The following is a 27,653-nucleotide window of genomic DNA, read 5'->3' as shown; positions in this document are numbered from 1 at the left end:
AATGGATCACTGGCTCAAAACAGTAGCCAAAGTAAATTTAATGTGTAAAAGGTAAGAGATAGGCTCAAATTAAAAACCATTTCTTAAAATGTTTCCAAAAGAAATCAAAACATAAATAAGGGAGAAGATAAAAACTTAATAGCAAGGAAAAGACCCTCCATGAGTTATTGTTTAAGAGACAGGGTCTTGCTATGTTGCCCAGGCTGGTGTGTGATGGCTATTAACAGGTACAATCATAGCATACTGGGGGCCTCAAACTCCTGGTCTCCAAGCCCTCCTCCCACCTCAGCCTCCTGAGTAGCTGGAACTAGAGAAGAGAGCCACTGTGCCAGCTTTTAAAAATTGTATCTGGCCAGGCATGGCTCACACCTGTAATCCCAACACTTTGGGAGGCCGAGGCGGGCAGATCATGAGGTCAGGAGATGGAGACTATCCTGGCCAACATGGTGAAACACCGTCTCTACTAAAAATACAAAAAATTTAGCTGGGCATGGTGGCGCACACCTCCCACCTACTAGTCCCAGCAACTCAGGAGGCTGAAGCAGGAGTATCACTTGAACCCAGGAGGCAGAGGGTGCAGTGAGCTGAGATCGCCAGCACTGCACTCCAGCCTGGTGACACAGCGAGACTCCATCTCAAAAAAAAAAAAAAAAAAAAAAAAAAATTATATCTTAAGCATCTAATGTATGTCAGATGCCATACTCGGCAATGGGGAGAAGCAGTTAAGTAAAAGGTCACAGTCTTTTCATCTAGATATTCTAAATCTTGTAGGAGACAGAAGATGTTCAATCAGGAGCTACAGTGTGATAAACATCACAAGAGGGTGCACAATCATAATGCCAGGCTGAGTGCAGCTGGGGGGGAGGAGAGGGGACAAAAGCATGGTGATGTCGCTGGTTCCGTATGCTGACATTAGAGACCAAGTTGTAAAGGCTTTCAGCCAGGCTAGGCCAAAAAGGGGCAGGACAGGAGGACTGATTTAATTCTGTGACAGAGGCACAGCTAAATTTTTAAGAAGGTGGTTTAAAGGGAACTCTTAATATCCCATCTCTCATCTTTTCTGACTTCCAAATCTGATTCTCCCATACCCACCAACATTACTTGAATCCAAAAAGCTGAATACAGAGGTGTCTCAAGCCTTCATTCTGTATGTTGGCTTCAGAATCATATCCAACCCCCTTAACATAGCTCCTGCGACCTTTAATGATCTGCTCTAGCTTACCTCTCAACCTATACTTTCCCCATCCTACATACACCTCCTCACCAGCGGTCAAATCTAGCCGTACTTATTTTTCAGTTTCTTAGGCCTGATCATGCTTTTTCCCATCTCCAGGCCTTAACACATGTTCCTTTTCTTGCAACATACTCCCCACCCGCAGCACCTGGTTATTTCCTGCTCCGTGTGGCATCACTTCCAGATGGCTTCATTCCAAGTCTTAGGTACCCTCCCCCACCTGCTTCCGTTGCACCCTGCACTTTCTCTATCACACCTAATTTCTCTATCCCACATAATTTCTTCTGCTTCTCTGTACTGGTCTTAGCCTTCATGAAGGTACCTTCATAGTGCCTTAGTGAAGAAGATATTGCTCAGTGGATTTCTTGTTGCTTCCATTGGACACCTTCATAGCATCTGATATTACTGATGACTCCCGCTCCTGGAAGCATTTACCCTCTGTTGCTCTGGCAAGGTTTTTCCCATTCTGTCCCCACCTTTCTCATTACAGCTCCTCACTCCACGTTGCAGGTGGCCCCAGCTTCCTCTTCCTCATTATTCTTCCTCACTCTATTGCACCAGAACTTACGGTTTCAACCATGACTATCGCAAGACCACTAACTCTTCTGGTTTCCTCCACCAAATGACAAGGAACTGAAAGCTTTTCATCAGAGCTGTTCCACCAAGATTTGTGTCTCAGGCATATCACATAGGCAAGTACTCTAAGAATAGAGATAGGGAGGTAAACTATGACACTGGAAAATTATTTCAATTGTCCATGAATGATGAGGATTCCTGAGCTAAGAAAATGGTAGTGGAGAAATAAAAAAAGACATATACAAGGGATACTTGGGAAGAAGAATCAATAAAGACTTGGCAACCAATCAGATAGGGCAAAGGATGGCAGGTAAGGAGGAGGCAGATTTAAGGATGATTCAAGTGTGCTCATGTGATACGGTGTGGCCAACCATGGCACTGTCAATCTAGCAATCACCTCTGAATGAATGAGCAAGAGGCAATGAATTATATCTACTCCTAAAGCAATCAGTACAGGAGCAAAGTAAAGAATCAAAAAGACAATACTAATACAGGTGACTAGGCAATGAGGAAATAAAATACTAAAAGCAGAATTTCTTGGTTCTCTTGTTAATCTAAATAAACCACACACACAAGTTTTTACAGAAGTAAAAAACCATCAGAAACACCGTCCTGCTGGAAAAGAATTTTACAGCCCTATTAATTACTGGCGGAATACCCAAGAAGGAAGGAAAACAAACTAAGAAAATGTGAGCTAAAAAGCCCTAATTTGGAAGGGCGTGGTGGCTCACGCCTGTAAGGAGTGAGCACTTTGGGAGGCTGAGGCCAATGAACTGCTCTAAGGTCAGGAGTTCAAGACCAGCCTGGCCAACATGGTGAAACCCTGTCTCTACTGAAAATACAAAAAATTAGCTGGGCGTGGTGGCAGGCGCCTGTCTGTAATCCCATCTTCTCCGGAGGCTGAGGCAGGAGAATCACTTGAACCAGGGAGGTGGAGGTTACAGTGAGCTGAGACCATGCCATTGCACTCCAGCGTGGACAAGAGTGAAACTCCATCTCAAAGAAAAAAAAAAAAAAAAAAAAAAAAAGCCCTTACTCTAAAGTGTTATAATATTTAATACGTCATAATCTCTGATGATTACCATGTTACGGATTCGTGTGCAAAACAGAGGAGGAGAACAGGCAGGAAAGATTGAGATTAGAAATGATATACTAAATATAAAACAGCCTATTTAAATCTTTCATAGAATGTTTATCGTTAACAAGTCTTAACAGTGATAAAGTTGTGCCTTTGTTTAATAGGTAGACGGTTTCAATAACTGAAGCTTTCATACTGCTCAATATCAATCTATACTCACTTTGATCTGCATTTTCCTTCTTAGAATCTTGTCCGTTGGGTTTCAAGCCATATCCCATTTCTATAAGCACATGGTCTAAAAGTTTTCCTAAAAAGTGAGTAAGAAAATATGCCTCCATTGAGAAACTATACAAAGAATTATGGGAAAAGCATAAAGAAGAAACAAGTCAATCATACGACCCACGTTCATAGCTATTAATAGGCTGACATGTTTTGCCAATTCAATTCCTATGGGCAAGCTATGGTAATGCCCAGCCTGAAAAACTGAGGCAAAATCACCATAGTCACCTGACAGAATTTTTTCTCTAAAATCTAATTTTTAAAATTTTTGTGGGTACACAGTAGGTGTACATATTTATAGGTTACATGAGACGTTTTGGCACAGGCATGCAATGTGAAGTAAACACACCACAGAGGAGGAGGTGACCATCCTCTCAAGCATCCTTTGAGTTACAAACCATCCAATTACAGTCTAAGTTACTTTAAAACGTACAATTATTATTGACTACAGTCACGCTATTGTGCTACTGAATAGTAGGTCTTATACAGTCTTTTTAACAATTTTTTTTTTGTACCCATTAACCATCCCCACCTACTCCCAGCCCTCGACTACCCTTCCTGGCCTCTGGTAACCAGTCTTCTACCCTCTATTTGACAGAAATTTTAACGAAAAGGTTTCACTTTGAAATCCTGAAGAACACGAAAGATTCTTTTACCATCTCACGAATATGCTTAGAATGACCACTGTTTATGGGAAACAAATTTAAGACATAAGTATGGTTGAAACAAGGGTCAGCATGGACCCAAACTTCAAGTTCCCTGAAATAACATCCAAAAGCTGAGATCATAACATGAAACACAGCAAACAACAGGTTTTTTACTTAATTTCGCAAGAGATTAGTTAATTTTCTACCAATTCAGCCATGATGCCAGATCTCTGAAAGCAGAGGGGTGATACCCTGGAAACTGGGAGGCACCCATCACACAGCGAGAAGTCATTTATCAAACAGGTGAAAAGCCAGAAGGGAAGAAGAGAATTCTAAAGCATTTCCATTTCCACAGCTTAGCTACTATGTACTAGCCAAAGGCAGTTCTGTGACGGTTACTCCAAGAAAAAGCACTGATAAGGATGAATGAATTCGGAGAACTTCAGGAATTTTCTCAATAAAGGGGCCAACATTCAGGAGTGATATTATAATGGCTCTATTAAAGGGATAATAGTTATGCTCACATGAAGTCTAAATCTAGCCAGCCACCTAATTCTATGAATTTGTGCCACGTCTTTGACAAACTGCCAATTTCAAGAATGGGTTCAGTCACAATCTGAATGACGCCAGAGGGCAGTTTACCTGGCCTCACTTGATGTTTCCGTTTCTTCTGAGTAACAGGTGGAAACTACTTTTCCTATTAAGTACTCAATTTAAAAAGATCTTACCTGAATTTGGCAGCTCAACTTCTACAGCAAAGGTAACCACTTCCTCTTCCAAGATGTCAACAATCTTTATGGAGCAGTACTGCTCCATTAACAGTGGTTTAGTAGCTTTGATACAATCATTGCTCCAATTCCCTTCTGCTGGGATAACATTGGCTACAAAGCACTTTATGGCCTGAAAATTTTTATGCAGGTTACTTACAAAAATTGCCATTTAAAAATGATTTTTTCTAATTATTTGTATATAAAAGAATGTATCTCATGCTGAAAACTTATCACAAATCTTCAAGTACTAATCAGACAGACAATTTTATGTATAATTATTATTAGCCTCTGCTAGTACTGTATTCATAATGCTTACTTTTGGTACTTGAAACTTAAGAACTTCGTGAAAGAATAATTATCCTTCAAGTATACATAAATTAAGACCACTTTCAGATACTATAATAAATACAGAAATGATTATTTTGAAGAGCAAATTGAAAAGATGTGCCTAAAAATGTTAGTTTCTCACCTTGGGCAGTACTTAAATAAGGTCAAGATAGCCAATGAGTGTTCATTTATATAGTACAGGTACAGTAACACAGAACTAACACTGTGCCCATCAAAACGTTGAAAACAGCTCCTTTGGGACACTATTAAATATCTAGAAAGGAAAAGAGACTCACACAAGGAGGAAACAAGTCAATGTTCCTGTTGAGGTGGTAAATTCTGTTTAATGGAATTATTTCTTCGTTTCCATAATCGATATATAAGACATGTGCCTTCTTTTGCTGCACATCAACGTTTTGTATGATCACTCTGTTCCAGGTCTGAAAGTGAAATATAAACAGCATTTCACAATCTTAGATTTTAAAAACCCTCAATCGATCTATAGAACATGCAAAAAGCCAACTTAATTTTCTAAGAATCTTGCTAAGAAATCCCTAAAATTGTCTAGTTAGGACATGTTATTAATAATATACACAACTATTCCAAAGCTATTTCTATCCCATCAGACTATCACACACTAATGCCTCAGCTACCCAAATAAAACACAAGCTCTAAGACTAGCCAGCCATTCGGCTACAAGCAGCAATTCAGGAACCCCTAAACAGAGTTGGAGGGGGGTAAGACAGGGAAGAAGCAAGCTGAACAGAGCATGGGATACTGAAGAGGATCAGAGTGATCAGAGGCTGGTTTTAAGCCTTGCCATGCATCATTAAAAGCTCTGGTGTTCAGTTCATACTACCAAAGTTAGCTCAAACGTTTTCAATAATTCATTTCATTATGGGTTACCTGATCAACAGTGTACTTGGCAATACAAACTTCCCCCTTAACAGGAATATAGTCTTTTTCATGCATATTTGCATATGTTTCTTTTAAGCTGGCAGAGAGTTGGTTCATGTATTCTAAAACTTCTGAAGAATATAACTGCACATAGAAGTCCCCTGGGTGTTTGAATTCGGTAACTGTACCCTTTCAAAGAGAAAAAAAAAAAAGAGGAATAATTCCTAAGGCACAAAAGGAAACATCAATTTCTTAAAGCTTTGTAACTAAAATACAAACAGCATCATAGACAGTTTTTGCAATGTTTATTAGTTTAATCAGATATGTTTTGCAGCTACCGCATGAACTCAAGTAGGAAACAAGAGAATAAATACAGTTCTCTGGATCTCTGTCTATGGAGATTGAAGAACAACAAATACCTTTATTTCCATGGTTTTCTGGAGTTGTAGACTTCTCAAATCAGAAAACATTATTCTCTCAGCCCAAATGGCTATTTCCTTAGTAACTCCAAGTGGACAGTCATTCTGGTTTGAAAAATACCACAGAAGCGAGTTACTTAAAAGCACATGTTTCAATGATTCTATGGCCACTACACGCCGGAACTGCAACCACAATATCCTGACTCTTCGGCTTGAATAAAAGAACACAGAAATAGGGAAGGCCTCCAAGAGTCACTAAAACCCACTGTCCACAGGCAGTGTGCACAGCACTGGGGATAACCCAAGAATAAGGCCGTGCGGGTGAAGAGAAGGTTGACTTTATTTTTAAAAAATGAAAGTGGTGGTGGTGGAGGTTACTATTTTAAATCCGCACTTGTTAATGCTTTCTGTAAGAATGAATACTTGAAGTCACTTTTTTAAAGTAGATGCTACAAGCAGCTAAAGAAAGCTAAAAATTATTCACAAATATGAGCTGGACGTGACAGATGTTTTTCAGATTACAAATAATTCAGCCCATGTTGTTGTCTAAATGAGGAACTGCTATCAGAAAGCCTCCTTAGATAACTAGGCCCTATTAGAGTACAGCACATAAAGCTCAAACCTGTGCCCGCAGAGGCTAAAGGGACTCTTTAATCCACATGATTTTACGCTGAGATACTACCACATCCTTTTTGAAAAAAAGATGAAGTAATTTTCAAAAACCCCTGATTGTATCACTATGGTGTACATATTTAAATAGGAAACTTACTTTTAAATATTGATAAAATGCAGAAATAAGCCCAAACTATTTATCTCACATCCTCTTAATTCAATAAAGAGGAGTCATTCAAAATTTAAAGACAAAGTATACCATACCTTATTATTTACCTCCACATCCTTTGTTTCAATAGATGATTTATTATCTTCAAGTTTGTGGAAACTGCAATAAAGCAACAGATTACAATATTTACACTGTAGAGGCAATGAACATAGGTGCTATCAATCACAATTATGGTAAATTCTCAACAAACAAAATCCTGAAAGAGCAAAACAGCTTCTTCCAGAATCACAGTGGTAAAGTCAAACTCCCCACTGCTGGCTACACAATGGTCCACACCCTGTGTGTGCATAGGCGTGCTTCTTCCAAAAGCCACCTAATGAGACAGAGACGAGAGTGAGAGAATATCTTCAAGCCTCAGTTTTCTTATCTGTAAAATGGAGATAATTCCTCGCTGGGTGTGGTGGCTCACGCCTGTAATCCCAGCACTCTGGGAGGCTGAGGTGGGTGGATCACCAGGTCAGGACATCGAGACCATCCTGGCTAACATGGCGAAACCCCATCTCTACTAAAAATACAAAAAATTAGCCAGGCGTGGTGGCAGGTGCCTGTAGTCCCAGCTACTCGGGAGGCTGAGGCAGGAGAATGGCGTGAACCCAGGAGGCTGAGCTTGCAGTGAGCCGACATCGCACCACTGCACTACAGCCTGGGCGAGAGAGCAAGACTCTGTCTCAAAAAAAAAAAAAAAAAAAAAAAAACAGAGATAATTCCCTACATTACTTACAAAGAATTTTGAGGTCATATGTGAAACTGTTTTGTAAACTGGTAAATGCCATGTAAGTACAATTTATGTATTTACAAATAAAAACACAACTCAAGAGGCATGTAAGAGTTCCAAACTTACTAAGATCCAGGAAAATACATGATTAAAGTAAGGCATTCTAAAGCTCTAAACATTAAAGAAAAACTCTTTGAAGGTTATAAATCTTCACATGTACTACCCAGTAAAACAATACACATGAAAATTAAGTTCATAGAGCTGTTCACTTCAGATTTGTACACTTTTGTTATAGAGCTTAATAAAAAGTAACTTCTACTTGGTTGTGGTCTGCTGAACTACTGGATGCTTACTGTATTAGAAAAAGACCTTATACACAATCCATAATGAATAAAAAGACCATAAATCCTTACTTTGGCTGAACAGGCTTGCATACGATGCTGTGTGCAGACCAGTCTCTTCTCTGACATGCTGTGGAGCAATAGTAGGTCTGCTTGCACTGAGAGCACCTCAGCGATCCTAAAGAACACCACCCACAAAATAGTTCAGATGAAGATCAAGGCATTCTCAAGGTCCACACTTGATCAAATATTCTATTAACCATGGCAAGAAGACTATCTGGAGAGAATTGTGCTATTTAGGATTAGGTATTCAGATTATACTTTTAAACTCTCAGAATACAGAGAAAAAAGGCCTACAAAGATTTTAAAAAGGGAGATCAGACTGGGACACATAACTGAGTTTCCTAAAACAGACCTCCGAATATATGTTATAAAAGCAGCAAGCGGCCAGGTGCAGTGGCTCACGCCTATAATCCCAGCACTTTGGGAGGCCGAGGCAGGCAGATCACTTGAGGTCAGGAGTTCGAGACCAGAATGACCAACATGGTGAAACCCCGTCTCTACCAAAAATACAAAAATTAGCCGGGCATGGGGGCAGGCACCTGTAATCCCAGCTATTCGGGAGGCTGAGGCAGGAGAACCTCTCGAATCCAGGAGGCAGAGGTTGCAGTGAGCTGAGATTACACCACTGTACTCCAGCCTGGGTGGTGACAGAGCGAGACTCTAGTCTTTAAAAAAAAAAAAAAAAAAAAAAAAAAAAAGCAAGCAATGGTGCAAAACGTGCCATGGCTCATGCCTGTAATCCCAGCACTTTGGGAGACCAAGGTGGAGGGATCACTTGGAAGTCAGGAGTTTGAGACCAGCCTGGCCAACAATGGTGAAATACCGTCTCTACAAAAATAAAAAAAATAAGCCGGGTGTGGTGGTGCACATCTGTACTTGGGAGGCTGAGGCAGGAGAATCACTTGAACTCAGGAGGCAGAGGTTACAGTGAGGCAAGATCAAGCAAAGTAAACAAAACTTTCCTGTAGTGAAAACAGACTTGTACCAGTGACTGAAATGGCTGCATATCATGAAAAAAACCAACAAAAAACAACGAGAATTCTATCTAGAAAAATCCAGGGAGATTTTGAAATAAAGGATTTAAAAAAAAATTCTATCAGTGTTCATGCTAAAGAAACAGGTTATCTAAAAAACAAAAACAACAACAAAAAACCGCACAACAAAGTAGTAACCACCAACCCAGTCTGGCCTCAAATGTTTCCACCCTAAAAGAAACTTAAAAAAAAAAAGTTACATATCCGAATAGCCAGTAATAAACAGAAAAAACTGCTCAAGATCATTGATCACGAGAGCACTGCAAATTTAACTCTAAACTGGTAAATGCCATGCAAGTAAGACTTATATATTGAAAAATTAGAACTCAAGAGGCATATGACAATTCCAACTTATCCACGAAAAGGGCTATAAAAACACAAACACCAAACATGGACGAGGATGTGGAACAACCAGAACTCTCCCTCCCAGGGGGAATAGAAAATGGGACAATACCTTGGAAATGGTTTGGTAGCTTCTTATACAGTTAAACAAACACCCACCCTTTGACTCAGCCATTCTGTGTCTACCTGTGCACCCACAATAAATGAAAACGTTATGTCCACACAAACACTTGTATAAAAATGTTTAGAGAGCTCTATTCCTAACAGGCAAAAGCTGGACCCAGCCAAAATGTTCATCAATAGGAGAACAGTTCAACCATGGTATAACCATACAATGACACTATTCAGCAATAAACAAAAAATAATGGTGCGTGGAACAGCATGGATTAACCTCAAAAGTATTATTGTATATGAAATAACCTTGATACTAAAGAGTCCATGCTGTGTGATTCCACTTATGTGAAATTCTATGACAGGCAAAATTTATTCATGATTAGAAAATCAATGGTTGCTTCTCAGAAGTAGGGACCGGGATGGGACATGAGAAAACTTCCTGAGGAGACAGAAACATCCTATATTATGACAAGGATGTAAGTCTGTACATTTCAATGCATGTGAGCTTCCCCTAAAAAAACTGAGGAAAACGTACACCGAGGAAGCAGGAAAAATGGGAAGGGATGGGTGAAGAGGAATGGCAGGATGCTGACGGTGGCTGAGGCTGAGACGGGTGTGTGGCATGGGGACACTGCTCTAATTACATTTAATGTTTATCATCTGCCACAATAAAAATGATTTTCAAATATGTAGAAGAATTCAGACACCTAAGAACAATATGCTTACCAAACAGGCCACAGCGATGGCAAGTTGTGGACCGAAGAGGAGGTCCTAAGGAGGTGAAGAGCCCTGGATTATTTATGGACAAGGAATTCTCGACCAACTTGTTTAGTTTTTTTGATTTTGCAGGACGTACATTATTTCCGGGCTTCTATTAAGAACAGAGAAGAGCAATGTTAGAATTTGGCAATAACTTTTCCATTTAAATACTAGATTTGGGACAAGATCAAGTAGATGTACTTTTCCTTATTCCTTCTATTAAGGTAAACTAAAACCCTGAACTTATATATAAAACAAACATAAGGTGACTCTGAAAGTGGGAGAGGAGGAGGTGGGCTGACTGGCAACCTGGAGACCCAAAGAACGACATGGCACTAAGGTGTCTGGGTTTTCTTTTTGCCTCATATATACCAGACTGGGTGCTGGAGAAGCCAGCAACCCAGAAACACCAGAAGGCAGAGATGATAAAAAACTCCAACAAGAAAAGCTGTACTCTCGAGCTGGGTGTGGTGGCGGGCACCTGCAGTCCCAGCTACTTCCGAGGCTGAGGCGGGAGGAACACTGGAGCCCAGGAGCTCAAGGCTGTAGCAAGCTACGATAGTGCCTGTGAATGGCCACTGCACTCTAGCCTGGCCAACATAGTGAGACCCTCATCATTAAAAAAAAAAAAAAAAAAATTTAGAAACCTGCTCTGTCTAGCCAAAGGACTAGAAAAAAAGGCAGACCAGAAAGACAGAAAACTTAACATTAACTGCTCTACTCCAAACACCACAGACAAAACTGTGGCCCCACTCCCACCCACAGAGGGAGAGTGTGGGGCCAAGATTTCCACCCTCACAAGGCTACAGTGAGGTGCCCCAACCTGCTCACAAGTATGGTATCAGAGAAGGCCAACAGAATAGGATGCCAGCACTTCATCCCTGAAGTGGAAGGATGACATCCCTGCCTATGGAGACCACATGGCAAACCTGGATTTCCACCTGGCAGCAATGAGGTGCCCCCATCCCCACCAATGTGGTGTCAGAAAAGGCCTAGTGGAGAGTCCGGACTTTCCACCACAATTCAATACAAACTAATCCCTCCTAACACCCTCTCTTTCAGTCGGCCCTCTCTCCATGCGTGTCACTACAGACCAAATGGGGAGCTGTAATGAGGCACTCACCACTGTCAGCCAGAAAGCAATCAGTTGAGGCCTCCTGTGAAGCTGGAACTCCCATCCTCACCCAAAAGAAAGAGCTCCCCAGTTGAATATCAGAGGCTGAGTAGGGAACCTGGACATATACCCCCAACCTGGCAGTAACAAACCAGCAGCCAGAGCAGTGTCGGAGGAAGCCAGCTAAGACAGGAAGTTTAAATAAGATAGAGGCTGGGTGTGGTAGGTCACGCCTGTAATCCCAGCACTTTGGGAGGATGAGGCATGCAGATGATTTCAGATCAGGCCATGAGCTCGAGATCAGCCTGGCCAATATGGCGAAACCCCATTGCTACTGAAAATACAAAAATCAGACAGGCATGGTGGCACATGCCCATAATCCCAGCTACTCAGGAAGCTGAGGCACGATGATCGCTTGAACCCAGGAGGTGGAGGTTGCAGTGAGCTGAGATCACGCCACTGTACTCCAGGCTGGGCAACAGAGCGAGATTCTGAATCAAAAAAAAAAAAAAAAAAAATAGTCTCATAATACCCAAGATATCCCAGTTTCAATAGAATTCAATAGACAATAACTCACTGCACCAAGAATCAGGAAGATCACAAATGAATGCCGGAAAAAAAAAAAAAAATCAAGCACCCAACATCAACATGATAAAAACATTCATTTATCTATAAAGATTTTAAAGCGGTCATCAATACGTTAACAAGCAATTACGAATAGGCTTGAAACAAATGAATACGGAGTCTCCCTAAAGAAATAAAAGATATAAAGAACCAAATGGGTATTTTAAAACTGAAAAGTACAACCAAAATAAAAAACACAATAGCAGGCTCACTAGCATAATGGAGGGAAAAGAGGTAACAATCAGTGAACTTGAAGACAGAACCACAGAAACGCCTGATCTGAACAACAGAATGAAAATGAATTAATAAATGAATAGTCTCGGGGACCTGTGGGACTGTAACAAAAGATCTAGCATTTGTGTCTTCAGAAAGGGGAGAGAAGGTAGGGTTAAGAAGTACTCAAAAAATGACTGCTGAGGCCGGGCACGGTGGCGCATGCCTGTAATCCCAGCACTTTGGGAGGTTGAGGCTGGTGGGATCACCTGAGGTCAGGAGTTCAAGACCAGCCTGGCCAACGTGGCAAAACCCCATCTCTTCTAAAAATACAAAAATTAGCTGGGTGTGGTGGAGGGCATCTGTAATCCCAGCTACTTGGGAGGCTGAGACAGGAGAATCGTTTGAACCCAGGAAGCGGAGGTTGCAGTGAGCTGAGATCACGCCACTGCACTCCAGCCTGGGCGACAAGAGTCAAATTCTGTTTCCAAAAAAAAAAAAAAAAAAAAAAAAGACTGCCAGAAACTTCCAAATTTGGCAGAAGATATAAATTTACTAATTTAAGAGGCTGAGTGAGGCCCAGAGTAAACTGAGACTAAACACCAAGACACATCTTAAAATTCTGAAAATTAAAAGCTTGAAAGCAGAAAGAGGAAAAGAATCCCTTACCTGTATGGGGGAGGGAGGATTTTTAAAATTCATTCTATTAAGGTAAACTAAAACCCTGAACTTCTATATAAAACAAACATAAGGTGACGCTGAAAGTAGGAGAGGAGGAGGTGGGCTGGCTAGGAACCTGGAGACCCGAAGAGCAACATGGCAGTAAGGTGTCTTTAAAAAGACAGATTTCTCATTAGAGACCGTGGAAGCCAGAAAGTGACAAAACATTTTTCAAGTTCTGAAAGAAAACTTACCTGAGAAACTTATCCAAGGAAAATATCCTTTAGGAATGAATGGGAAATCAAGACTTTTCAGATGAAAGAAAATTAAGAGAATTTGTTACCAGCAGCTTTATCCTAAAATAATGGCCTAAGGAAGTTCTCTAAAGAGGAAAGAAATGATAAAGGCAGGAACACTGAAATAGAGAAGAAAAACACAACAGGCCGGGCTCAGTGGCTCATGCCTGTAATCCCAGCACTTTGTGAGTCCGAGGTGGGAGGACTAAGCTCAGGAGTTCGAGACCCGATAAACGAAACATATTAGTAAGTACAATAGACTTTCTCCTGTTGAGTGTTCTAAATTACGTTTGAGAGTTTGAGCAAAAATGACAAACGGTCTGAAGGAGTTGTAAATCTATGAGATAGAATATGTAAGACATAAACGGGTGAAGGTAAAGAAATGCACGGGGAGGTTAAGGTGTCTGCACTATACTCAGACTGGTAAAATGGTAACTGTCATAAGTTGCGTATACATGATGTAGTATGTAGAGCAACCACTGGAAAAGGTATACAGAGATACACACTTGAAAACACCAGATAAAAATCAAAATTACAGAACTATTCAAGTAACCCACAAGGCAGCAGGAAAAATAAACAGAACAGAAAACAAAACAAATGGCATAAACTCTCAAGTATCAATTACATCAAATGTAAATTATCTAAGTATACCAACTGAAAGACAGACTGTCCTAGTGAATTAAAAAACCTTACCAAAATATATGGTATCTATAAGAAACTCATTTTATGTATAACAATATAGACCAAAAGTAAAAAGATGGAAAAATATGTAAATGTTAAGAAAAATGAGTGACTGTATTAATATCAGATAAAACAGATTACAGGGAAAGAAAAGCACCAAAGAGAGGGACATTATAATGACAACGAGTCAACCCAACAAGACACTGCAATCCTAAATATGCATGAACCACAGCTGCAAAATATAAAGCCTAACTGAATTGAAAATAAACAACCTAGGATTATAGAGGCTTTAATATCTTCTCAACAATTGACATAATGAGATATAAAATCAGCACGAGGATAGAACACAACATCACCAACCAACAGGAGCTATTAGATATTTATAGATCGTGTGACCCAACAGACAAGGCACATTCTTTTCAAGTGCCAAGAGAATGTATACCAAGACCACATCCTGAGCCATAAAACAAACCTCAACAAACTTAAAAGAACTGATGTGATTCAGAAGCTGTTCTCTGACCAGAATAGACTCAAACCAGTAATCAGCAGCAGAAAAAATACTAATAATCTTCAAACACCCAGAAACTAAAGCACACTTCTAAATAATATGAGTTCAAGATGAAGTTTCGAGATAAATAAAAGATACACTGGGGCTGGGCAGGGCAACTCAAGCCTGTAATCCCAGTGCTTTGGGAAGCCAAGGTGGGAGGATCACTTGAAGCCAGGAGTTTAAGATCAGACTGGCAACATAGCAAGACCCCCATCTCTACAGAAAAAAAAAAAAAAAAAAAAAAAAAATAGCCAGGTGTGGTGGCATACACCTGTAGTCCCAATTACTCCAAGAGGCTCAGCAGGTGGGATTGCTTGAGTCCAGGAGTACAAGGCTGTAGTGAGCTATGATTGTGCCACTACACTCCAGCCTGGATGACAGAGGGAGACCTTGTCTTAAAAAACCAACCAACCAACCACCAAAAAGACAAACAAAAAAACCCCCCAATCAATGACCAAAAAAAATGCCCAAAAGCAGTAGAGACAGTAAACATAAAGAAGAAATTAATTTTAAAAACAGGAAAAAAATGAAACAAAGACCTATTTCTTTGGAAAGATCAATAAAACACAAACCTGTAGCGAGACAGACAATACAGACAGACAGAAATTACCAATATCAGGAATAAAATAGGGAACATTATTACAGACACCACTAACACGAAAATACCGGGAACACTTCCACGTACAAATTTGACAGTGTAGACAAAATGAACAAATTCCTTAAAAAATGCAAACACAGTATGAAACAATTTGAATAGACTTCAATTATAAATATTAAGGAAACTGAACCATACCTTTAAAACTCCCCCAAAAGAAATCTCCAGGTCCAGATGGTTTTCATTGGAGAATTCTACCAAATGTTTAAAGAATTAACACCAGTTCTATACAATTTCTCTTCCAGCAAACAGAAGAGGGGACACTTCCCAATTCATTTCATGAAACTAATATTACTTTGATACTCAAACCACACACAGACAGTATAAAAGAAAATTACAGACCAAAATCTCTCATGAAAATTTATGTAAAAATCCTTATTAAAATATTACCAGATAGAGCTCAGCAATACATAAAAATAATTATACACCATGGCCAAGCGTAGTTCACTTCAGGAATGCAAGGCTGGTTAACCACTCAAAATAACAATGTAATCTACCAAATTAACACACTAAAGGAAAAGAAGTCACTACCATATCAATCAGTACAGAAAAAGCATTTGACAAAATTCAACACCTATTCATGATAAAAAGGATCAGAAAAGCAGGACTAGAGAAAACTTCATCAGCTTGATAAAGAACATCTACAAAAACCTACATCTAAACTTAATCGTAAAAGACTGAATGCTTTCTCCCTAAGATTAGAAACAAGGCAAGGTGTCCACTGTCACTGTGATTCAAACCTAGTGTAGAAAGTTCCTACAGTAAATGCAATAAAGCAAGAAAGGAAATCAAAGGCATTTACACTGAAAAAGAAAACATAAAACTGTCCCTATTTGCAGATGATATGATTGGCTATGTAGAAAACTGCAAGGGATCTTAAAAGGACTTCAATGGCTGGGCCCAGTGGCTCACGCCTGTAATCCCAAGCACTCTGGGAGGCCAAGGCGGGTGGATCACCTGAGGTCAGGAGTTTGGGACCAGCCTGACCAACATGGTGAAATCCCGTCTCTACTAAAAAATACAAAAATTAGCCAAGTGTGGGGACACATGCCTATAGTCGCAGCTACTTGGGAGGCTGAAGCAGGAGAATCGCTTGAACCAGGGAGGCAGAGGTTGCAGTGAGCCAAGATAGCAGCCCAGCAGTCCAGCCTAGGCAACGAGAGCAAAACTCCGTCTCAAAAAAAAAAAAAAATAAAGAAAAGAAAAAAAGACTTCAGCAAGATCACAGAAGATAAACATACAAAACCAATCATATTTTCAGATAATGAACATGGGGACAGAAATACAACAGTATTTACAGTTACTCAAAAAAAATCAAATACTTAAAAAATCAAATACTAGCAAAACATGCACAGGACCTATAAGCTAAACTACAAAACGAAAAGAAATCAGAGATCTACATAAAAGGAGAAACACTATGTTCATGGATTGGAAGATTCAACACAGCAAAAATGTCAATAATTCCCCAAATGATATATAGGTTTAATGCAATTCACATGACAATCCCAGCAATATTTTTTGTAGAGATGAGATTATTCTAAACTGCATGTTGGAAGGCAAAGGAATTAGAATAGTTAAAAAAAATTTTTAAGAAGATAAATCAAGTGAAAGGAACTACTTTTCCCAATTTCAAAATTTACTACACAGCTCCAGGAATCAAGACTGTGTGGTACTGGAAAGATAGACACATAGATATACAGAAAATAAGTAACTTCAACTAGACCAACACAAATATGTCCAGCTAAATTTTGGCAAATGTGTGAAAGCAATTCAGTGAAGAAAATTTTCAACAGATGGCACTGGAGCAATTGAACATCCACAGGCAAAAATAAATCTCTCAAGTTTCTTAATTTAAAATCTTAAAATTAACTGAAAATGGATCAAAACTTAAATGTAAGAAGTGAAACTATTCAGTGGCTCACGCCTGTAATCCCAGCACTTTGGGAGGCCGAGGCAGGCGGATCATGAGGTCAGAAGATTGACACCATCCTGGCTAACACAGTGAAACCCTGTCTCTACTAAAAATACAAAAAAAAATTAGCCAGGCACGGTGGCGGGCGCCTGTAGTCCCAGCTACTTGGGAGGCTGAGGCAGGAGAATGGCGTGAACCCCGGAGGTGAAGGTTGCAGTGAGCCGAGATCAGGCCACTGCACTCCAGCCTGGGTGACAGTGCAAGACTCCATCTAAAAAAAAAAAAAAGTAAAACTATCAAATTGTTTGGGGAAAAAATGAACATTTTCAGGATCCAGAGTATCAAAAGCACCAAAAACAATCCACTAAGGAAAAACTGACTTTATTAAGATGAAAAGACAAGCTACAGATTAGGAGAAAATATTTGCAAATCACATACTTGACAAATGACTAATATCTGAAAATTACAAAGAACTTTCAAAACAGTAAAAAACTCAGAAAATAGACAAAAGACATGAAAACATTTCACCAAAGATGTACAGATGGCAACTAAGCACATGAAAAGATGTTTATCATCAATCATGAGGGAAATGCAAGTCAAACCACAATTAGATAGTACTACACATCTGTGATGAAAACGGGTAGAATAAAAATACCGACGACATCACCAAATGCCGAAGAGGATGCAGAGAAACTGAAGCTCTCATACACCCTTGGTAAGAATGAATGTAAAATGATACCGTCACTCTGGAAAACACTTGGCAGTTTTTTATAAAACAAAGTATGGGACTACTCTTCAACCCAGAAATTGTACCCTGGACATTTATCCTGGGGCATTAAAAACATGTTCACATAAAATTCTGTACATCAATGGATATAGAGTTCCAGTTTTAAGAGCCAAAAAGTGGAAACAACCCAGATGTCCTTCAATAAGTAAATGGTTAAACAAGTTGTCCACACCATGGACTACTACTCAGCAATAACAAGGATCAAATGATTGATGCATACAACCTAGATCAATTTCTAGATAATTATGCGAAATGACGAAAGCCAATCCCAAAAGGTTACATAATGTCTGTACGTAGCCTTTTATATAATATTCTCAAAAATGACAAAATTGTGGAAATATGCATATCAGTGGCTGCTATGGATTAAGAGGGCAGGGGCAGAAGAAAAAGTGGATTGGCTACACCAGAACATAAGCAACAAGGTATATAAGAGACCCTTGTGGTGATGGAAATGCTCCGTATCTTGATGGTGTATCAATAACCCGGTTGTGATACTGTACTATAGTTCTGCAGCATGTTACCATGCGGGAAACAGGCGAAAGACTACACAGGATCCCCATTATTTCTTACAACTGCATGTGAATCTACAATAACCTAAGGAAGTTTACTTTTTTAAAAATATACATTAAATAAAAAATGTCTGATCTTGAATGATATCTACAAATTGAATACTTCTTTATTAAATACCAGAACATGTTTAGAATCTTTTATCCTAGCAAGCAAACACACAATAAAGTAACTTACAGTATTCACTTCTTTGGGTGGTGAATTACTTTCTACACTTGGTGATGACACTGAGTTTCCTGGGGAGGAAAAACGCAATTTTGAATAAAAGCCAAATAATACTTTTTATTTCTAATAATGAAAAATAGTATAATTAGGTGATATTCAAGTAACAGGGCTATACCACAATGACCTTATAGCTACACCAGAACCTAAGCAACATCCTACTTTGCCCAACAGAAAATAAGGACTTAGCCAGGCATGGTGGCTCACCCCTATAATCCCAGCACTTTGGGAGGCTGAGGCAAGTGGATCACTTGAGGTCAGGAGTTCAAGACCAGCCTGGCCAACATGAACATGGGCAATACAAAAATTAGCTGGGCATGGTGGTGCACGCTTGTAATTCCAACTACTCAGGAGGCTGAGGTAGGAGAACTACTTGTACCTGGAAGGTGAAGGTTTCAGTGAGCTGAGACAGTGCCACTGCACTCCAGCTTGGGTGACTGAGAGACTCTGTCTCGAAAAAAATAAAAATATAAATAAAAGAACTTGTCCAAAATTTTCTTGACTAGTACTCCGCTCATTGTGAACTTTTCTCCATTCACTAAGGCAGCAGTTCTCAAATTTTCTGGATTCAGAAACCCTCTGCACTCTTAAAAACTGAGGACCCTGCAGAGCTTTTGTTTACACGGTTTATTTCAATCAATATTTACTGTATTAGAAATTAAAACGAAACTTAAGCATCCATTTAAAAATAAATGCATTACATGCTGACAATTTTTAAAAACTGTATTTTTCAAAACAAAATATAGAAGGATTACACATTTTTGCATATCATTAATGACTGGCTTAACAGAAGACGGCTGGATTCATATATAGCTTTTGCCTTCACTCAGTGAAAAGTTGCTTCTGGTATTTGGAAAAAAAAAAAAAAGGGTCTGGCCTCCCAGAGACAGGTATTTGCAAGGAGGAGGAATACTTAATGTCCTCCTCTATTAATTGTGGATATTTGCCTCTAATAATACACCAAAACAAAGTGGTATAGAGTTAGAAGCAATGTGAACTCTAAAACCACATTAAGGAACTTTTCATATTGTTACATTAGAATTCACTGATTTATCCCACACTTTGGATTTCTGCCCATGCATGACAGCAGTATCATGCACTGGCCATTTGGAAAAGACAGGTTCACTGAGTTATGCGGCATTTCCAAATGTTGACATATTTCGTTATGCAATAGCAAAAAATCATGAGTTAGGGCCTGTTGTGGTGGTTCATGCCCGTAATCCCAGGGTTTTGGGAGGCTGAGGCAGGAGGATCGCTTGTGCCCAGGGGTTTGAGGCCGTAGTGAGCCATGATTGTGCCACTGCACTTCAGCTTGGGTGACAGAGACCGTCTCCAAAAAAATAAAAATATTAATATTCATATGTTAATATCACCATGCATCTCACCAGAAAAGTCTGTCTTGGGAAGTTCTTAAGCTCAAAGTGGCAGACACAAGTTTCCTAAAATCCGAAATTGCTTGAAAGCTTGAACTTTGTCATTGACAAAATACTGTCAGCTGTCTTCCTTGAAGTAAAGGGCTCACTTTAATTTTTGAGAAAATGCTTGCCAGGTAAATCTGAATAACCAGTGTGTCATCTTTTCAAGTAAAAAGTATATTCCAAGAAAAGAGTTTCTCTTCAGTTCACAACTCAATTGCACACGTGCTTTTCCTACTTCAGAGGATAAAAGGAGTAATTCCCATTTCATCACACAAATACTAAAAATACTGCACACAATGGTCAAGATTTAACAGAATACTTGAATACTTTTTACTGCCCAATCAAGGGCATTTTTAACTGAAATTGCCATTTCTGGTTTTCCTTTTAACTGGAAGTGCACGACAATGAAAAACTCAATGAACCCTCACCCAGGTTGGCGCTCCTGCCTTAAGCTGAGCTAATAATTTGCTTTTGCACTATCAGTATAAAGCTGGCATAGCAGAAAAGGCAATAATGTGAGGAAAACAGTTTTGACATCTTGCGGAAGCCCAGAAGCCCAAGGGCACATTCTGAGAATTATATCGCCATGTTAAAAGATCACATCTCATATACCTTCACAAAGAAACTAAATTCTACTAGGTCCTAACTGCCTTAGAAAGGTGGTGTTTTTTTTTTCTTTTTTGAGACAGAGTATCGCTCTGTCACCAGGCTGGAGTGCAGTGGCATGATGTCAACTCTGCAACCTCTGCCTCCCAAGCTCAGGCGATTCTCCTGCCTCAGCCTCTCAAGGAGCTGGGACTACAGGTTTGCGCCCCCATACCCGGCTAATTTTTGTATTTTTAGTAGACATGGGGTTTCACCATGTTGGCCAAGCTGGTCTCTAACTCCTGACCTCGTGATCTGCCCACCTCGGCCTCCCAAAGTGCTAGGATTACAGGCATGAGCCACCGCGCCCAGCCGAAAAAGGTTTTTAGAACTGGAACTAAAGGAATGATAAATCACATGAAACCAATTAAAATCTTAGCTGTATCTTTGCACAGTATTTTTAAGATATGGTCAATCTTTAGAACACCCATAAAAAAGCTAGAGTGTTTCCTTTCTGCATTCCTAGTATAGTCCTCTGTGGGGAAAAAAGCTCATTCTCTCCCCAGGAATTTTTTCTGAGATTAATGAAGCCGAAGGCAGCCACTTGGTATCTGGTTTTTCCTTCTACAATAATAATTAAATGCAAATACGGTAAGGTAGTCATGTGCCTGTTCTGTTAATAGCCCACTGGTGTGTGGTTATATATACTTCTGGCAAGTCACAGAAACCACGAGAAACAAGAAGTAGGAAGCCTGTGGTTTTCACTCACCTGCTGGCAATTTTTTCCTGTCTCCTTTGGAGCCAACCACTTCTCCGTTGATGCCATTAGGCTTTGAAGAAACTGAACTGTCTTCCTGACTAGCCAAATATTGTTTGGTTTGCTCACAAAGCAAAAAATTGTTCTTTTTATTTCCATTCTCTGAGCTTTTCAGCCTGAAATTAGGATGGTTAGGAAGTGTTCCAGGACTTCTTAAAGACTCATGTGGTGGAAGCTTGTTTTCATTTTTCTCAAAATTAAATGGCTCTGTCATCTTAGAAGGAGGTACTTCCAAACTATTTCTTGACATCATACTAAATGGCGATTTAACACTCATAGAGGCCTAAGGAGAGAAATATATTGAAAAGATATCTTTTAATTTCAAAATTTCAGAAGAACTGCAGGCTCAGAGAAATTCTCCCAAATATATTTACATAACAGATAATTCCTGTAAAATGATTCCAAAGCAGGTATAACCATGACATCAAAACTTGGCCGATAAGGCACAAGAAAAACACCGCTTCTCTGTAAGTATGAACTCTAACAGAAATCAACAACAGACCAACTCATGAAAAATCAAAAAAGTAAATCTCCACATTCAACACCATTCCTTACTTATAAAAGCTTTCGAGGCAACACTGATTGAAAAGGTCTTCCATGTTTTAAAAGAAATATTCCCAACCTAAAGCTTACACCTCAATGGCAAAATGCAACAGAAGAGGTGTGTTTAAATCAGGTTGTCACCTACCTTTCTACCTTCTCAGAATCCCTCTACCCTCTCCTATATCCAGTCCTTGAATATGCTGAACGCTCTACCCAGAATGCCCTCACGCTCACTGCCTGACCATCCTGCGCAGGCTTCACAATCCATCTCAGCTGACCCCTCCTTCCTCCCATTTTGCCAAGGTCTCTGCTTTTATCATCTCCAGCTGAACTTCCACAAATTGTAATTTATACCTACTGCTTTTAAGGTCCTATCCATGCATCTTTCTCTGAAAGTAAATTGGAAATGTTGCAAGCTTTCCAAGTTTAATTTGTCACAAAGTGTCTCTGAGAAACCTCTATCCAGAAAGGATGCTGGCTTGTTTCTCTATTACTCTTAAAGAACGCTAAGTGCCCTGCCGAGGAGAATTAAAAGGGACAAACACCACTTCTTTCTCAAGTAGCGACTGATAGCTTTATCTGCTCCCCAAACAGCAGAGCAGGAGGAAAAATGTCACAGCTGAAACTAGCACGAGTAGTATCTAAATGTTGTTTAACACGGTCTTGAATAGAAAAAAATAGCAGTTGGTGTCCTATGACTTATCTCATTTCTTACTTTAAATTAGGCCTAACCTAATCTACTGAGAATACAGACAAGATAATGAAAAACAAAAATATACAGGCACACTCAAAGGTAGGGAACTCTTACTGGACCGACCCTGAGAAGATCCCTAACAGAATGACTGCAGGTGGGCAGCGATGGAGGAGATACTGCAGCTGCCAGGGGAAGTAAAACTGTATGGATAAGCACGCCTAAATTGAAGGGACAGGCTGAGAACTGCAATGTTTTGTGTAATAAAAGAGCAATGTCGTTCAATTACAAAAGAAAAATAAAGGCCGTGCGCGGTGGCTCACACCTGTAATGTCAGCACTTTGGGAGGCTGAGGTGGGCGGATCACCAGGTCAAGAGATCGAGATCATTCTGGCTAACAGAGTGAAACCCCGTCTCTACTAAAAACTACAAAATATTAGCCGGGTGTGGTGGCAGGTGCCTGTAGTCCCAGCTACTCAGGAGGCTGAGGCAGGAGAATGGCGTAAACCCGGGAGGCAGAGCTTGCAGTGAGCCGAGATTGTACCACTGCACTCCAACCTGAGTGAGAGTGAGACTCCATCTCAAAAAAAGAAAAAAAAAAAAAGAAAGAAACTCCAGAGGAATCAGGTGGTGGTGGGGCGGGCGGGGAGGAATAAAGTGTAGACTGTGTACAAGAAATACAAAGAATGTGCATTAAAATATTAGAGTAACTGCTAGACAAACAGAAACAGAATATATAACTTTAAAATCACAGAAGAAAATCTTAATCCAATACAAAAATTCAAGTACAGAAAACATCAAATAAGATGACAGAATCAGGCCCAAGTAATCCAAGTATCAATGAGTTAGTCTTAGTTTAAAAAGAAAAAAAGAGATAAACTCAGGAAGCAAATTATTCAGTAAAATGTTAGGCACAAAAGGCACACATATAACCAAGTCACATGGTAAGGTTCCAAATAAAAGGACTAAAATATGCTCTATGCAAACAGCTAAAAGATGGAATTAAGTTTAGGCCGGGCACGGTCGCTCATGCCTGTAATCCAAGCACTTTGGGAGGCCAAGGCAGGTGGATCACCTGAGATCAGGAGTTCAAGACCAGCCTGGACAACATGGTGAAACCCCATCATTACTAAAAATACAGCAATTAACTGGGTGTGGTGGCACACCCTGGTAATCCCAGCTACTCGGGAGGCTGAGGCAGGAGAATGGCTTGATCCTGGGAGGTGGAGGTTGCAGTGAGCCAAGATCACACCATCGCACTCTGGCCTGGGCAACAAGAGCAAAACTGTGTCTCGAAATAAAAAAAAAGATATAATGTTAGTATCAGTAGCACATAAAATCAAACTCAAGGTAGAAACTATTAAGATACGTGAAAATATTTTACATTGATTAAGAAAACACAGACTGGGCACAGTGGCTCATGCCTATAACCCCAGCATTTTGGGAGGCCAAGGAGGGTGGATTACTTGAGGTCAGGAGTTCGAGACCAGCCTAACCAACATGGTGAAACTGTATTGCTACTAAAAATACAAAAATTAGCTGAGCATGGTGGTGTGCATCTGTAGTCCCAACTACTCGGGAAGCTGAGGCAGGAGAAGAGCTTGAACCTTGGAGCCAGAGGTTGCAGGGAGCTGAGACAGCGCCACTGCACTCCAGCCTGGGCAACAGAATGAGACTCTGTCTCGAAAACAAAAAACAAACACTCCCAGGAGATAAAGCAGCCAGGAATCTTTGAATCATTATAATGTTGTTTTGAGGTGTATAAAACAAAATCTGACTGAAGAAGAAATTCAGTCCACTATGATTAGGACGCATCTATCTTAGACAACTACTACTCAGACAGAGAACAGGCACTAGTAAAGACTGTATGAGTTAACAAACTTGACCCAATCGGGACTAATATAACCAAGAACATTCCTTTTTTTCAACACTGAGTATACACTGGACTGCAAAATCCATCTCGAATACAAAAAAACTAGTATCATACAGGCCACATTCACTCATCACAAAACACACAAATCTCCATCTCAGATTATGCTTCACAGAGAATCAGCCTGCAATAGCCATGGGTGAAGGGTTTCTTTTGTTTAGTTTAAAACTTGTTAAAACAATCACAAAGGAAATGATAGCAAACATAACAACGTGACAATGAAAACTTACCAAAATAGTAAGCAGTCCAGGAAATACTATCACAAAGATGACAAATTTGATACCTTTTCAAAAGTGGGATAAATATTAAGAACCTCCAGATACTGCAGCAGACTCAAACACCATTCAACCTCTGATTTGCCAGCTAGAGTTAGCGACGATACTGGCCACCGAGTTCTCCTGAGGTGGCTTCTAAGAAAGCTCTTCCCTACCCTGCAGAACAGGGACAGATGTGGCTAGCACAGTCCTTCACCCCTTTCTTCCTGCAACACGGTCCTGAGGCCTGGTGACTTATCACACATTTTGTAAGCAGGGAGTAATAAGCACAGCCTGAGGATGGTGAAGGAGAAGACGCAGAGCCAGGTGTGTCTGGCGGTTCCTTCACGTCGCCACTCCAGCTCTGGTTTGCCTATGCAGACACACGCTGAGGCATCAAATAAGCTGTTATTTGCAGGCCAGTATAGTAAAATGAATGACAAAAAGGCATGAACAGAATGCAGAGAGGAAGATCAGTTCGTAAACATAAGGGGAAAAACATTCAACCCTATAGTTAAAAAAAATTCAAATTGAAGCAAGTATGCATTTTCCACCTAGTGAGTGCAATTAAAACATTAAGCCACTCATTACTGAAGGGAGTATCAATCAGCACACTCTTTTTGGGAAGCAATTTAGAAATATATACGTATATACCTATGGGTTTGTAAAAAGCATTCTTAGCCACTGACTTGGTACCTCTACATCTAGAAATCATGCCATTGAAATAATCCTAAATACCAAAAAATCCTATACATAAAAATGTCCAACTAAAATAGCAAAAAAGGCCCGGACGCAGTTGCTCACACCTGTAATCTCAGCACTTTAGGAGGCTGAGGAGTGGTGGGCTCCTGTAATTCCAGCTACTCAGGAGGCTGAGGTGGGAGAATCACCTGGGAGGCAGAGGTTGCAGTGAGCTGAAATTGTGCCACTGCACTCTAGCTTGGGCAACAAAGCGAGACTGTCTCAAAAAAAAAAAAAAAAAAAAAAAAAAGTTAACTATGATGCCTTTAATAGACAGACTATTACACTATCATTCGGAATCTTAGTTTCCAGAAACACTGTTAAAATGTCTATTAGAATGGCAAATGAGGCTGGACGCGGTGTAATCGCTTACGCCTGTAATCCCAGCACTTTGGGAGGCTGAGGTGGGCGTATCACGAGGTCAGGAGATCAAGACCATCCTGGCTAACACGGTGAAACTCCATCTCTCCTAAAAAATACAAAATATTAGCTGGGCGTGGTGGCAGGCACCTGTAGTCCCAGCTACTCGGGAGGCTGAGCCAGGAGAATGGCGTGAACCCGGGAGGCGGAGCTTGCAGTGAGTCCAGACAGCGCCACTGCAGCACTCCAGCCTGGACGACAGATCGAGACTCCACCTCAAAAAAAAAAAAAAAAAAAAAAGGCAAATGAAAAAGCAGGAAAAATCCTGTATATTCAATATAATTATAACTGCAAAAGAAAATCAAAACTGCAGGTTAAAAAAAGATGAATGAAACATATTACATTATAAATAACAATGAGTACTCCGGAGTAGGTGGGTTGATGAGGATATCTTTTTCACTACATTTTCCAAATTATATTGAATGAATTGTTTTTATAGATGAAAACATTTTTAAGACTGAAGTATCTAACGGTAAACCTTTTTTCCAAAAATGTGGTAACTTAATTCTAAATCAAGTAAAGGATCACAGCAATATTTAAACCATAAAACTAGCATACAGTTATCTTCTTCTGCAAGACAGAGTTGGATCCTCAGCAGGCTGCTGTGTTACACCTGAGATCGTCTTTCATAACACTATTTAGTAACTCAGGCTGCCAATCAATCTACAGTCAGCGCCTCACTACCCTGTATTACAGTTACCTATAGACAGTTATATCTGTCATTTAAGTTGCTTGAGTGCAGGAACTCTTGTTTTTAAAAATCTAAACAAAAATACCTCTGATTTCCTGCAGTATCCACCATGGTGCTTTATGGAACTAGGCATTCAAAAGATATTCATATGATAAAAACTATTTTAAATGCACTATTGCACTGTTTTCATGCCAACCTGTTCACTGAAAATGACACTTGCTGTCTGAAATGACATCTGGCAGTCTTAAGTGATGTGCTTAAGTCTTAAGCACATCAGGCTATGAAGTTTACTGAAATTTAATAACAAACTTCATGTCTCACAACGATTCCTCCAAAATCCAAAAATTAGTAAATATATTTGACTTTAGAAACGGCATCAGTGTGAGACTTACTATAAAGTTTAAGTAGCAAATACAGGATTTATACTTAAAAGGTTCACCCTATGGTGGAATATTTGGACAATGTTTGAAGGACTCACCCTGTTCAGGAATTTTCATTACAACACCCAGGGCAAATAGACATCTACACCTGTTCTGGGACCACAAACTTCTTGTTTCCTTTCATTTGGGACAGCCAATGGTGCTGCATTGGAACCATTTTGTAAAATGGTTCCCTTCCCAACTGTTGCTGCCCTGTAACCACAACCTCTCAAAAACATGAGACTCTTACACTGACATGACTCTCATAATGGAACAGAGGATCCCAGACACAGGTTGGCAGCCAGTCACCAGGAAAGTCAGAATGTCCCTGACTTTGACTACTACTTATGCATTAGCTTTTGGGGCAGGTGGCCAGTACTACTGTGAATCCAGATAAAACGTTCAGTCACCTAACCTTTTGGAATTT

The 27,653-nt window shown here is 40.0% G+C and overlaps 1 protein-coding gene across 2 annotated transcripts in view; it reads right to left on the bottom strand.

The window, feature by feature from the left end:
• TDRD1 (tudor domain containing 1) overlaps positions 1-21,877 on the bottom strand; it is a 44,579-nt gene extending 22,702 nt beyond the window's left edge. For both annotated transcript variants that reach the window (XM_038009577.2, XM_007964132.3), the window contains exons 1-10: positions 21,490-21,877; positions 18,673-18,731; positions 10,404-10,548; positions 8,197-8,302; positions 7,104-7,167; positions 6,228-6,332; positions 5,818-5,997; positions 5,208-5,351; positions 4,543-4,714; positions 3,109-3,195 (exon numbers count right to left, since the gene is read on the bottom strand). In XM_038009577.2, the coding sequence (XP_037865505.1) occupies positions 3,109-3,195; positions 4,543-4,714; positions 5,208-5,351; positions 5,818-5,997; positions 6,228-6,332; positions 7,104-7,167; positions 8,197-8,302; positions 10,404-10,548; positions 18,673-18,731; positions 21,490-21,814 (1,387 nt within the window). In that variant the 5' untranslated portion in view covers positions 21,815-21,877. The remainder of the gene's footprint in view (positions 1-3,108; positions 3,196-4,542; positions 4,715-5,207; positions 5,352-5,817; positions 5,998-6,227; positions 6,333-7,103; positions 7,168-8,196; positions 8,303-10,403; positions 10,549-18,672; positions 18,732-21,489) is intronic.
• Positions 21,878-27,653: the final 5,776 nt, after the last annotated feature.

This window comes from Chlorocebus sabaeus, chromosome 9 (assembly GCF_047675955.1).
Source record: "Chlorocebus sabaeus isolate Y175 chromosome 9, mChlSab1.0.hap1, whole genome shotgun sequence".
Classification (NCBI taxonomy): domain Eukaryota; kingdom Metazoa; phylum Chordata; class Mammalia; order Primates; family Cercopithecidae; genus Chlorocebus; species Chlorocebus sabaeus.
The sequence above is the reverse complement of the archived record's forward strand: the minus strand, read 5'-3'. Positions and strand labels throughout refer to the sequence as shown.